General features: G+C 43.2%; 1 protein-coding gene across 1 annotated transcript in view; it reads left to right on the top strand.

The window, feature by feature from the left end:
- The window catches only part of nphp4 (nephronophthisis 4), a 180625-nt gene extending 167998 nt beyond the window's left edge, over positions 1-12627 (top strand). The window contains 5 exon segments of the mRNA XM_055659409.1: positions 5039-5124; positions 6004-6175; positions 7165-7344; positions 9208-9351; positions 11729-12627. Coding sequence (XP_055515384.1) covers positions 5039-5124; positions 6004-6175; positions 7165-7344; positions 9208-9351; positions 11729-11869 — 723 coding nt within the window. The 3' untranslated portion in view covers positions 11870-12627.
- Positions 12628-13469: the final 842 nt, after the last annotated feature.

Below are 13469 nucleotides of genomic sequence, written 5' to 3'. Positions count from 1 at the left end.
TCATCATGCCTTTGCACAGTTCCAGTGGTACCCCCAAAGAAGTGTAATCGTTTTTAAATGGCAGTTTAGGTCAATATTAAATGTCTAGGAGAAGCATCTCAGGGAAGCTTGTAAGAATTCTGTAGGTTTCAATGAGATCACCTCTAATTTCTCTCAACTCAAAAGAATATAGCCCCAGTCTACTTAACTTCTTCTTGCAAACACCCCATCCCAGGAATTAGTGTTAGCAGCCTTTGTTGCATTATCTTCAGTGCTTAGGTAGGACAAACCTGTACACAAGTTTCCAGCTGCAGATTTATTTGGGCATCATATAATTCCAGTAGACAAAATGTTTAAGAAAGAACTGCAGATGCTGGAAAAATCGAAGGTAGACAAAAATGCTGGAGAAACTCAGCGTGTGAGGCAGCATCTATGGAGCGAAGGACTAGGTGACGTTTTGGGTCAAGACCCTTCTTCAGACTTCTTCTGAAGAAGGGTCTCGACCCGAAACGTCACCTATTCCTTCGCTCCATAGTACTGCCTCACCCGCTGAGTTTCTCCAGCATTTTTGTCTACCATATAATTCTAGTAAGACATTTTATACTAAATCAATTTGCAGTTTTAGGCTAATATACTATCTGCCTTCCTTATTCCTTGGTAAATCTTGTTGATGATCTTTGAATTGTGAAAACCTACACTCAGTTCATTCCAAACAACAATCCGCTGTATTAATTATTTGAATGTTAATTATAACTTATTTAATATCTTACTTTTTCAGTATAATTTTTCAATGCACCATAATCAGAGACCATATTATCAATGATTTCAGTGGATGGTTGGGATAACGTCCCCATCATTACTCACAGTGTGTGAAAATTCTCTATGCAGTGAGACTGGCTGGTAAGTGCCTACAATTACCCAGCCTTCCACAGCTCTGGGACTGCTGTGTGATCACAGAGGCTTGAAATTGCAGTCAGCTTCTCAAACAAGTTTTGTCTGCCAGGCTCATCATCCAGCAAGAAATTACAAAGTAATGCAGTTGCCGACCAGTCACAGTGGCCGGTCTGCTTGAATATCTTGCCCTGGTTTGGTTGACATGCAGGAACAGCTTTAGTGTCAGAGATACAGCGTGGAAAAAGGCCCTTCGGCCCACCGAGTCCATCACCCTTTCACAATGGTTCATTGTTATCCCACTTTCGCATCCACTCCCTACACACTCGGAGGAGTTTACACAGGCCAACACGGTTTTGGGATGTGGGAGGAAACCGGAGCACCGAGAGGAAACTCTTGCAGTCACAGGGAAAATATCCAAACTTCACACAGACAGCAGGCAAGGTCAGGATCGAACCTAGGTCTCTGGCGCTGTGAGGCAGCAGCTCTACCAGCTGCACCACAATGCCATCCTTTCATTTCAATGAACGGAAAGGGCTGCAAAGTACAAAAGGGGAGTATGAGGTCATTTAATCTCTTTTATACTTTTAAATTTCTACAAATGTTTTGTGTGTTTGTAATTTAATTATTAATATTTTTAAAAAAATCATTTAATAATTAATTTTAATAATGTTTGAGCTCAAGAAACAATTGTCAGTTTTGACAGCTTTGACAGCTAGCTAAGGGATATGGTATAGTTGGCTTTGCTTCAGCATTACCTTCTGCACGAACAGCACAACCTCTAATGGTTTTTCCAAGAACCACAATAAATGTGCCTGGCAGGCTGCTGACCCCAAATTCTGGGCCATTATCTTCACATTATCAGACGAGATAATCAGAGTTGCAAACAGTGCACTATTTTGGATGCTTTCAAATTTCCAGCCTTTCCCATAGAAGATGATAACGCAGCCTCTACATTCTGCAGAGAACGCTGGATCATCCTGTGACAGGAGGATTCGAGAGGATGTCCATCAGGATGAATTTGTGGTGAATGATGAAAGAGACAAAATAATTCAGCTAAATTCTTAAGCCATAATTCAAAGGAGATTCTGTTGTGACCTTGAGCAAGACGGAGTAATATATAGGGAAGTCCTTTCATGGAGTTTGAATTCAGCTATTAAATAGAGTCACAGAGTCAATACATGGATGGAGGTTTGATAATTATCCAGCTAAATGGATTATCCATTAAAACATGAATATTTATTTCTGTTTCTGCCACACTGATCAGAATGTTAATGTTAGTCATTTAACAGTGGCAATTCAGTTTTCACTTTGTTACATGGTGTTAAAGATGTCTCCGATTGGCTTCTAAAATGGTGGCACAGCAGTAGAGTTGTTGTTTTACAGCGCCAGAGACCTGGGTTTGATCCTGACTACGGGCACTGTCTGTACGAAATTTGTATGTTCTCCCCGTGACTTGCGTGAGTTTTCTCCTGGAGCCCTGCTTTCCTCCCACACTTCAAAGATGTACAGGTCTGTAGGTTAATTGGCTTGGTAAAAATGTAAGTTGTCCGAAGTGTGTGTTGAATATTGTTAATGTGCTGGTCTGCGCGGTCTCGGTGGGCCGAAGAGCTTGTTTCTGCGCTGTATCTCTAAAACTAAAAACTAAAACTAAATACAATACAATACAATACAATACCATTTATTTGAACCTCAAATGAAGTTCAAACGGAATTTGGTTTCTGCAGTCACACAACAAGAAAAAAAAACCCAAGACACACAATTAACACAATTTACACAAACATCCATCACAGTGAATCTCCTCCTCACTATGATGGAAGGCAAAGCCATTGGCTCTCCCCTGTATTCCATTCTTCGCCCGATATTAAAGCCCCCAGCGGGCGATGGCAAGTCCCTCGGCCGTTAAAGCCGCGCCAGGCGATGGCAAGTCCCGCGGCCGTTAAAGCCGCGCCGGGCGATGTAAGGCCCTGCTCCGGGTCGTTTTTAACCCCGCAATTCGGGCAGGAGAAGTTGCCATTCCAGGAGCTCCGAAAAGCGGTCTCCCACCAGAGACCCTCGAGCTCCCGATGTCAACGTCCACCGGGCCTGCAGCTGGAGCCTCCGAAGCTCCGGAGTCGGGTTGCAGCTGCGCGCCACCACAGCTGTCCACGCTCCAAAGCCAGCCAGCTCTACGATGGTGAGTCCGCAGGCTCCGCGACTGGAGCCCCCTGGTCGTTCCGGTTGGAGGCCGCTCTGCGGTGTTAGGCCCCAACGACAACGGAGACCCGTCAGGGAAAAGGTCGGGTCCCCCGTACAGGGAAGAGATTTAAAAGCCCTCCCCGCCCCCCACATTTACACAGCTAAAAACAATATATAAACTACAACCAAACTATACACTCAACAGGACAAAAATAAAATTAAAACAGACGGACTACAGAGGCCGCTGCCGCGAGGAGCCTCCATCTTTTGTGTGACTGGTGGCAGTGAGTTGCTGACAGGATGTAAGATGTGTCTAGTTGAGCATTTGAATCACCTGCTTATACAACATCATGGACCAAGTGCTGGAAGATGGGATGGATACAAATGGCTGCATACTGGTTGATGTAGATTTGGACAAAATAATCTGGTTCCATGTTGTGTAACTCTACGAATAGAATCACAGAATCGTTATAGTGTAGACAGGAGTATTTTGGTCCATCGAGACCCTGGTAGCTTTCTTTAAAACTGTTCCAACTAATCTCACTCACCCACACCTCCCCATGGACCTTGCAAATTATTTTTTATCGGAGACATATCCAACTCCCTTTAGACTGATATAATTGAATTTGCTGCCACTATGACTCCAGCAGTCATTCCGCCTCATTTTTAAATTTAGTTTAGAGATACATCGCGGAAACAGGACCTTCCGTGCCAACCAGCGATCACTGCACACTAACACTGTCACACTAACACACTAGGGACAATTTACAATGTTACCAAAGCCAACTAACCTACTAACCCGTACGTCATTGGAGTGTGGGAGAAAACCAGAGCACCCAGAGAAAACTCACGCAGGTCACAAGGAAAACGTACAAACTCCGCACAGACAGCACCCGCGGTCAGGATCAAACCGGGTCTCTGGCGCCGTAAGGCCGCAACTCTACCGTTGCTCCATGTGCCGTTCCTTTTAAAATATTTCCCCACTATCTTTCTGCCAATCTCCTTCATTTTGTGTCCCCTAGTTTTTGTCTCCTCCATCAATGAGAAATAGTTCTCTTTCCACTTTTTTCATGCTCTCGTGATTGTAAGCGCCTATATCACACCTCCTTGCAAACACCTCTGATCTAAGAAAAACCTTGACTTCTCCAGTCTTTCCACACAAGTGAAATCACTCATCCCTTGCATCATATTTTCGTGAATCTCGTCTGAACTGACTTTAAAAGCCTTCATATTTTTATCAACTGTGGTGACCAGAACTGGACACGGTACTTCAGTTGTGGCTGAACGTGCTATAATGTTCCACATATCTGTTTGGGAGGAAACTGAAGAATGTGGAGATACAGTGAGATTGTTGGATTCATCCCCTTGGTCCAGGAAGTTAGGACAAGAAGTTGTAGTTTTCTAGCTTATAGGCTCTCGATGGACTAGACTCTACAGGGATTTTATTTTTTAATTATCTGTGGATAATTTCACTGCTGGCGACTTAAGTTTTTTTTTTAACCTGTCCTAAACACTTTCTTTGGGATTCAGTTGATTTAATGTAACCAGTAGTCCATATGCACTCATTCACTTGCTGAATGGCTGCCCTTCGCTCCTCTCCCAACATTCATTACCACTGAAGACAGTGAAACCAGCAAATCAACTCGTGATAGACACAAAAAGCTGGAGTAACTCATCGGGACAGGCGGCATCTCTGGGGAGAAAGAATGGGTGATGTTTCGAGTCGTGGGTCTCTCCATTCCTTCTCTCCAAAGATACTGTCTGTCCCGCTGAGTTATTCCAGCTTTTTGTATCTATCTTTGATTTAAACCGACATCTGCATTTCTTTCCTTCACAATTCAACTCTTGACCCCATCCTATCTACTTGGGAGTACAATTAGCAACTAAATAAACTCCCAAATATCAGCTCCATTGATTCCAATACATTATAAATACTTCCTGCAGCAAGGTCAATTAATTATGCTTTGTCTCAATTTTGTTTCTTTTGCAGGCTCCCAATGAGCCCCAAGATATTTTCTTGAAAGTGGCATGTGGACCCACTCCAGAGATCAAGAAGTTTTTTGTCCTGATTTACATGTGAGTGACCACCACTGATTCCATTCAAAAATGTTTGCTATTGAAATTAGGCACCACATCACCATATGTATGATGAGCATTTGATGGCTTGGGCCTGTACTCTCCAGAGTTTAGAAGGATGCGTGGGGACCTCATTGAACCTACCGAATTGTGAAAGGCCTGGATAGAGAAAGGCCAAGATCAGATTTTGGATCTTTGCAGTTGTCTTCGTAACTGATTGGTGGTTTTAGGGAGCTGATTTTATTCAGGGAAATAAGTATGTAGTTTGAATGAATACATTCTTATCTGCACACTGTTTGACCTGCAGGATTCAAACCCAAGGCTTTCAATATAATATATTGTTTTCTATCTACAGTTGCGGGTTTCCTGTTGGAAATGGTCCCCAGGTGACACTCTCCCTTCTCCTACCACAAAAAGGGTGAATTTTGATGCTGTGTTTTGCATCATTTGGGCGTAGTAAAATGGAAACTGATAAAAGCAGGGTAATTGACAGAAATTTCTTCTGGTGCCTTCTCTATTCTGTAACTGCAAAGAACATCTGAAATATACAATAATAAGGCAGGCCAGGCAGCCGGTATGGAGAGGGAAACAGAGCTGGGTTCTAATGCAGGGTCATTGATCTGAAACAGTAATTCTGTTTCTCTCGAAGATAGACACAAAAAGCTGGAGTAAAATCTAAAAATCTAATTCCACACTTAACACCAGGTACTGAAAAAGAGGTCTCCTGACAATCTTTGCCAGGAGACTGGATATGGTCACAGTATAAAATGATGTTATTTTGTTGCAAAAACATTTGTTTTTTTGCATATTGTGCTGAAATTAATCAAATAAGGAGGGAAATGTATATAAACAATTGAAGACTTCACATGCATCTTGCAGGGACCCCTGGCTGGCCATGCCTATCCAGGTATGGCAGTTCTATGTACAGTCACTCCAGCGGGTAGATGTCAACTGTGTGGTGGGCCAGCTAGCCCAATTGTCACTGGTGTTGCGAGGCACACAATCTGCCAGAAAGGTGGCTGCCTACACCTCAGACCCTGAAGAGATTCAGGTAAGTGGAAAGTTATTGTCAAATGGCAAATGGAATTCAATGCAGAAAAGTGGAATTCAGGAAAGTAGAAACAGCAGCGGAATATGCAATTAATGGTAAGGGACTGAGATGTTGAGGGATGCCTTTTTATCCCTGAAGGTAGCAAGCCAGGTAGACAAGGTGGGTCCAGGTTTCAGAATTGTATAAAGACATTAGATAAGCCATAGCTAGAATATCGTGTACACCACAATAGGGATGTGATTAGGGATGGCACAGGGGATTGAGAGCAATGGGGCTGGGCCAGAGGAGGCATTGTGGCCAGGGTAGATCAGCCAGGTTCATATTGACTAGCAGGACAGGCTTGAGGGGTCAGAAGTCCCACTTCTGCTTCTATTTTCCTGTGTACGTATACATCGCTGTCTCACAGTTCAATAACCTGGACTCAATTCTGACCTCTAATTGTGTCTATGTGAAGTTTGCAACTTCTCCTGAGTGGGTGAGTTTCCCCTGAGCACTCCGCTTTCCTTCAGCCTCCCAAAGGCATGCGGGACCTCAGTGGATTGGCAACAGTAAATCTTCCCAAATACAGATAGGTGGTAAGAAAGTCAGGGCAGGATGGGGTGGGGGTGGTGGTGGCACTGGGTGGTGAGGAGGCATTAATCATCTGAAAGAGTTGGTTACAGGGAAATAAAGAGGGATAGGATTGTTCTGAGAACAGGCATTGATCAATAGGCTGTATCTATCAGATTTTGAATTAAAAAATATATTTCAATAGTTTATTGAGATAATATGAAGTACTATCATTCTATCGTAATCTGAGAGGATGCGGCGAAGATTTTTAAGAATGTTGCCAGGGCTGTAGAATTATAGTTATAATGAGAGACTACCTAGGCTTTGGTTATTTATTTGTGACAAAGGAGATTTAGGCAATTAAAATTAAATATGTACAATTTTAAAAGTTGGTATTTGGAGACGAAATACTGTTTGAATTTGTTTGTATGATCATCTAGATTACGCCATCAGATGTCTTTACACTTCCACCACATGTGGTCAAAGATCTGCATCTTCGCATCCGGCCTCAGATAGAAGGAGAGAGATGCATCTATCTGAATGTGGTAGATGTAGATTTCCGTCAGCTGGTGGCTTCTTGGCTTGTGTGCTTAACCTGTAAACAACCCACCATCTGTAAGGTAACAAGATTTTATGTAGTTGAACCATTTTCTGAAAAAATAGATTGAGTAAGGATATTGGTCTTTTCATCATTCCACTCGACCAACAGTGACCATGCCTCTTTAACTGAGGACAACTCATTGCGTCCATCTTTCCTAGTTTTCTTGCCTGTCGGTAGAGCCTCTCACCCTCTGCTATGATGCTCCCTTTGGCCCCGACTCCTCCCTGAGCTCCAACACTTCCCTTGGTCCTAATACTTCCCTCAGACTACACTTCTTTGGCCCTGGTCTTTTCTCGGTCCCACTATTTCTCAAAACACCAGCTCTTCTTCGGTTGCCACTGAGTCCCCGCACTGTCCAGCGGTCCCCATACACTAGTTCTTTCCCAGACACTAGGGACAATTTACAGAAGCCAATTAACCTACAAACCTGCACATCTTCGGAATGTGGGAGGAAACCACCGGGTGGCGCCAGCAATGGCAACCTCGCCAACAGTCTGTCTGTCCTTTCCTTCTTTGTGTTTAAATAGTATGTTTTGTGTTAAATGTATGTTTTTAGTGTTATTTAACTTGATTTATGTGGGGGGTGGAGGGGAGGGGGGTTGAGGGAAACTTTTTCTAATCTCTCACCTCGACAGAGTTGCGATTTCTTTCCGTATCGTATCTCCGTCCGCACTGCGTTCTAACATCGAGGAGCTGGCATCCTTTGCTGGAGACTGGTTTTGAGCGCTCCATCGCGGGTGCCTGCGGTCTTCCCATCGCGGTGCCCGCGATCCCTTTGCCAGGGGTCTTCCTCGGAGCTCCAACCGCGGGTGCTTGCGGATTTAACATCATGGAGCCTGCGGTCACTCGTCAGAGACCGATATCGGGAACTCAAAGCCTCGGGAGTTTCGACCACCCCAACGCGGGAGTTTTGATTGCCCTGACACGGGAGTTTCGACCACCCCAACGCGGGAGTTTCGATTGCTCCGACGCGGGGGTTTCTACCGCCGGCTGCGGGAGCTTTGATCTCCGCGACGGATGGTTCAACTGCCCCAACTGCGGGAGAATAAAGAGGAAGAAGATCGGACTTTATTGTCTTCTATCACATTGAGGAATGTGGGGAATCCGCTGTGGTGGATGTTTATGTTAACTTTTATGTATTTGTGTGTCTTGTTGCTTTTTTTTCATATGGCTGTATGGTAATTTGCATATCATTGTACCTTAATTGGTACATGTGACAATAAAAGTCCTTTGAAACCTTTGAAACCGTAGCACTCGGAGAAAACCCACGTGGTCACAGGGAGGACATGCAAACTCCGTACTGGTAGCACCCATAGTCAGGATCGAACCCGGGTCTCTGGTGCTGTAAGGCGGCAATTCTACTGCTGCTGCTCTGGTTTCCTCCCACATTCCAAAGACGTGCGGGTTTGTAGGTTAATTGGATCTATAAATTGTCCCTAATGTGTAGGATATAACTAATTTCAGTTTCAGTTTAGTTTTATTGTCACGCGTACCAAGATACAGTGAAAAGCTTTTGTTGCGTGCTATCCAGTCAGCAGAAAGGCAGTACATGATTACAATTCAGCCATTTGCAGTGTCCGGGTAGTCTACGAGCGATTGCTGGTTAAAATGGTACTCAGTGTGCTGAAGGGCTTGTTTCCATGATGTATCCCTAAACTAAATCAAACTAAGCTAAACTAAAGATGTTGAGAAATAATGAACCTTATTTTGGCTGATTGGTGAAAAATGAAGCCTTTTCTACTCTTGAACTCTTGACTATTGACTATGAAGCCTTTTCTACTCTTGACTATTGACTAGAATAAAGAAAAATAAATAGGGCCGGCTTACTGATATTCCCAGCATGCCTCTGCAGTTTCTAATTTTGCTCTTTCCTTTGTTCAAGGCCTTTGAGATCTCTATTTCTGTCGAGGAAGGGAAAGGTATCAACAAGCGGATCAATTACACCAATCCCTACCCAACAAAACGATTGTACTTCCTGCGAACCAATCGCGCTGATTTACTCCTGTTCAAAGAAGATTCTTTTGAGGTAAGAGCCTTAAATAATTCAGTTTATGAACTTTTTTTTTCATTCTTACAAAGTTATGCAGAAATATTAGAAAGTTAATATTAGAAAATATTAGATTCCAGGAATGCGTGGGTTGAAATATGATGAGCGTTTGATGGCACTGGGCCTCTACTTGCTGGAGTTTAGATGAGGGGATATCTCATTGAAACTTACCGAATAGTGAAAGGCCTGAATAGAGTGGATGTGGAGAGGATGTTTCCACTTGTGGGAGAGTCTAGGACCAGAGGCCATGGTCTCAGAATTGAAGGACGTCAGAGGGTGGTGAATCTGTGGGAATTAATTGACAGAAGGCTGTGGAGAACAAATCAATGGGTATACTTAAGGCAGAGATCGATGATTCTTGATTAGTACGGGTGTCAGGGGATATGGAGAGAAGGCAGAATGGAAGTAGACTAGATGGGCCAAATGGCCAAATTCTGCCCCTATCTCTTATGAACGTAAATCCATCAGAAAGACATAGAAACTTATCCAAGGAATTATTTGCTTACCTACACCTTTAAAGCTAATTGGCAATGTTACTCCATTTGTGATTTTACAGTGCGTAAGTGATCTCACACCTGGAGTAAATCTACTCGGTTCTGGTCATCAGCCACACAAATGTTGTGATGTAGCAACAATGAATAGCTATAAGATGGAGGGAATGAACCTTACGTTCTACAGTCTGGAACCTCATTGTGGAAAATGAATGGTTAAATGGTATTTTGAATATAGAAATGAAATCACTACAGAATAAAACAAGAAGATCCCTGCATCTGATATTGTGCACTCTGCTAGATGCAGGGTAAGAACATGCACAAACTCTGAACTGCTGGAAACATTGGTCAGATGGAATCTGTGAATAGAGAAACATTAGTTTTGACAAAGGGAATATTTCAGGGAAAAACTGGGAACCATTGTGATAATTGTTTAGTTTAGTTTAGAGATACAGCTCGGAAACAGACGCTACAGCCCACTGGGTCCGCGTGACCAGTGATCCCCGCACACTAACACTATCCTACACACACTAAGGACAATATACATTTATAACTAGCCAATTAGCCTACAAACCTGTATGTCTTTGGAGTGTGGGAGGAAACCGAAGATCTCGGAGAAAACCCATGCAGGTCACAGGAAGAACATACAAACTCCGTACAGACAGCGCCCGTAGTCAGGATCGAACCCGGGTCCCTGGTGCAGTAAGGCAGCACCTCTACCACTGTGCCACCGTACTGCCCTTAATCTGTTGATGAAGCATCCACCCATCATGTTCATAATGGCTTTCAACCAGCAGAGATATTCCTTTTGTTCCATTCATACTTCCCCGTCTTTTTGCAACTTACACCAACTTGTTTTCTCACTATCCCAGTCTTGACGTAAGGCCTTTGACCCAAAATGATTATTCTGTTTCACGTTTCATTGACAATGCAAATGGCAGATTGCGGCAACCAATTTTTGCTTGTTAAACAACAACAAGCCTGGACATGATATGAGGAAAAGCCCAGTTGGGGGGCACTTTGGAAACCAAGTTTTGTGGAAAAAATGGTCAAATTTAGAGTTGAATAAACCAATTCTGGTGAGTCCACCCTCTCCTCAGGCAGTGTTCCCCACAGAATGCTCACACATTTATTAAAATATAGTTTCTGTAGTGTGTATTTGATTTCATTCCCCTGCAAATGTTGGCCATCATTTCTAGTTTAAACAAGGTATAACAGGCTTCACAACATGTGTTTCCTCGGCACTGTGGATATCAAACCACTTCTAGTAAAGTATTTGAGATGCTACATTAATCTCACCTGTTCACCACAAGGAATCCCAACAGCCAATTCCAACCACTGTGTGTGGCCTTTCACATCTGGACCTTAATATAGATAACAAAAAGCAAGGATCCCAGCATTACCGCTAGTTCTACAGATGCGCCGTGGAAAGCATTTGATCAAGATGCATCACAGCATGGTTTGGGAACAGCTCCATCCAAGACCTCAAGAAATTCCAGAGAATTGTGGACACAGCCCAGACTATCACAAACTACATCCCTTCCATTGACTCCATTTATACCTCATACTGCCTCGGCAAGGCCAGCAGTACAATCAAGGGTGAGTCACACCCTGGCCACTCCCTCTTCTCCCCTCACCTATCAAGCACGAGGTATAGAAGTGTGAAAATGCACACCTCCAGATTCAGTTTATATAGTCTAAGTTGACTTCATTATACTGCTTGACATTTCCTATAATGTTATAACTTAGTTAGCAAAGTATTTATGGGCATCAATGTTTTTGGCTTCAAAAACCTGTTCTTTGATTAATTGTTGAATGTTTTGGTTGATGTGTTCCTGAGTTCACAAGCTCCCAATTTGTTTCAGCTTGAAGGTGGTGAAACCTACCACATAGGCCTACGGTTTGCACCAGTCCTGAATACTGGGGAGGAGGAAATCCTGGTTTTCATTAATGATCAGGCAGAAAACAATGAAGAAACTTATTGTGTGAAAGTAACATACCAATAAAATCATTCTTGAATGCCAGATGCACCGGAGTGTGTGAAGTTACTTCATTTAAAGAAAGATACAACCCTCCGCCATCAACCTGTGGAAGGATCGTCACTGCTGGAGCTCATGTGCACATGCCAGTCTGTCAATGAAATCACTTGGACAAGATTTGACGGCTGCACCAGCAGGAAAGCTTTCAGTTCCGTTTTAAACTGCAACAAAGTGACTGCTACTTGTCAGGCTGGTACTCTGCTTCATACTGCATAAAATGATTGCCAAATCATGGGATTGTATCACTCGATTCATACTTTGCTCTCTCAATCCAAACTGTTTTGTTGCCAAAATGTAACTCTCGTCTCTAATGTGGTACTGGTTGTAGATAATAGAAGAGGTCCAAGCATCACTCATAAATATAATTACTTGCTTTAGTTTCCATAACATGGTTCCTCTCTGTCAGCTGAAAGCCTTATCTTTATTTTCATTAACTCAAAGTCCTCCTGCTCCAACAGACTTCTCGCCAATCTTCCAAGCTGCATCCTGGACTATCTCCAATTCATCGAGTGTGCAGCTGCCCAACTCTTTTGCAATGTCCCATTCACTCAGCAGTGCTTTTCTTCAACAGCCATTGGCAATAGTTCAAATCAAATGAACATTACAATTTTGGTTATCCTTTTAAAATCTCTCCGTGAATTATAGTAATTGACCTTTTCAATGTTATGACCTTATGACCCACATGATGTACTGTTAACTTTCACGTGTGTCCTTATGTGACATTACATCCAGCTAGAATGTTTTAAATATTAGAGTCTTCATCTTCTTTTGTGCAAAGCTCCCTAACTACTTGCATCTTCTCTATCTGTTTTTTAAATCCTTTTGGAAAATTCTGTTGGGTAACTCTTCTATTTCTTCTTCCTGATCTGTATAGTCGTTTGCGGGCATTAGACTGTGTTAAATATACTGGACAGATACAACTACTACTTCCTTGTCAACGTGCAGCAACTGATCAAACAAGAGCCAGGAAATCCTACTGGCAGAAGGTACATGATCAACACTTTTCCTACTCTCCTTAAAGTCAAGGAGGGTTCTTGCAAATAATTCATGCCCTCCCCCAGCCTCTAATCCACACAGAGCGCTCCTCTCCTCATCCCTTCAAGTCCCCGCAAAAAGTCTTCCTACTAATCCTCACTCCTCCCCACCTGATGTGCTCCTCATCACCCTCTCCCCATCCCTTGCACAGTGTGTAGCTGCTGGTCCTTTCACCAAAACAATCTTCTGCTGGTCCTTAACCCAGTCTCTCCCCCACCCCCAACACAGTGCTCTCTCCTTGATCTCTTTCCCTCACCCACATAGTTCTCCTCCTGATCCCGTTGCCACTGCACGCTACACCCCATGCTCCTACTATTCCTCTAACTTCTCACTGAGTGTGCCTGCAGGTATAGCCTTGCATGCAATACTCTGAGAGCCTCTTTGTTTATCTGTATTCTGATACCACAGACTTTGGCACTGAGTATGATAATAAAGATTTTCATTTTATCTCCTTCAAACACTTCTGATAGAGTGGCACCAAAGAAATAAGATCTATGGAATTCAACTACATGATAGTTGAAAGTTAGCTGAT

This window comes from Leucoraja erinacea, chromosome 30 (assembly GCF_028641065.1).
Source record: "Leucoraja erinacea ecotype New England chromosome 30, Leri_hhj_1, whole genome shotgun sequence".
NCBI classification, from domain to species: domain Eukaryota; kingdom Metazoa; phylum Chordata; class Chondrichthyes; order Rajiformes; family Rajidae; genus Leucoraja; species Leucoraja erinaceus.
This window is presented reverse-complemented; position numbering and strand designations above follow the sequence as displayed.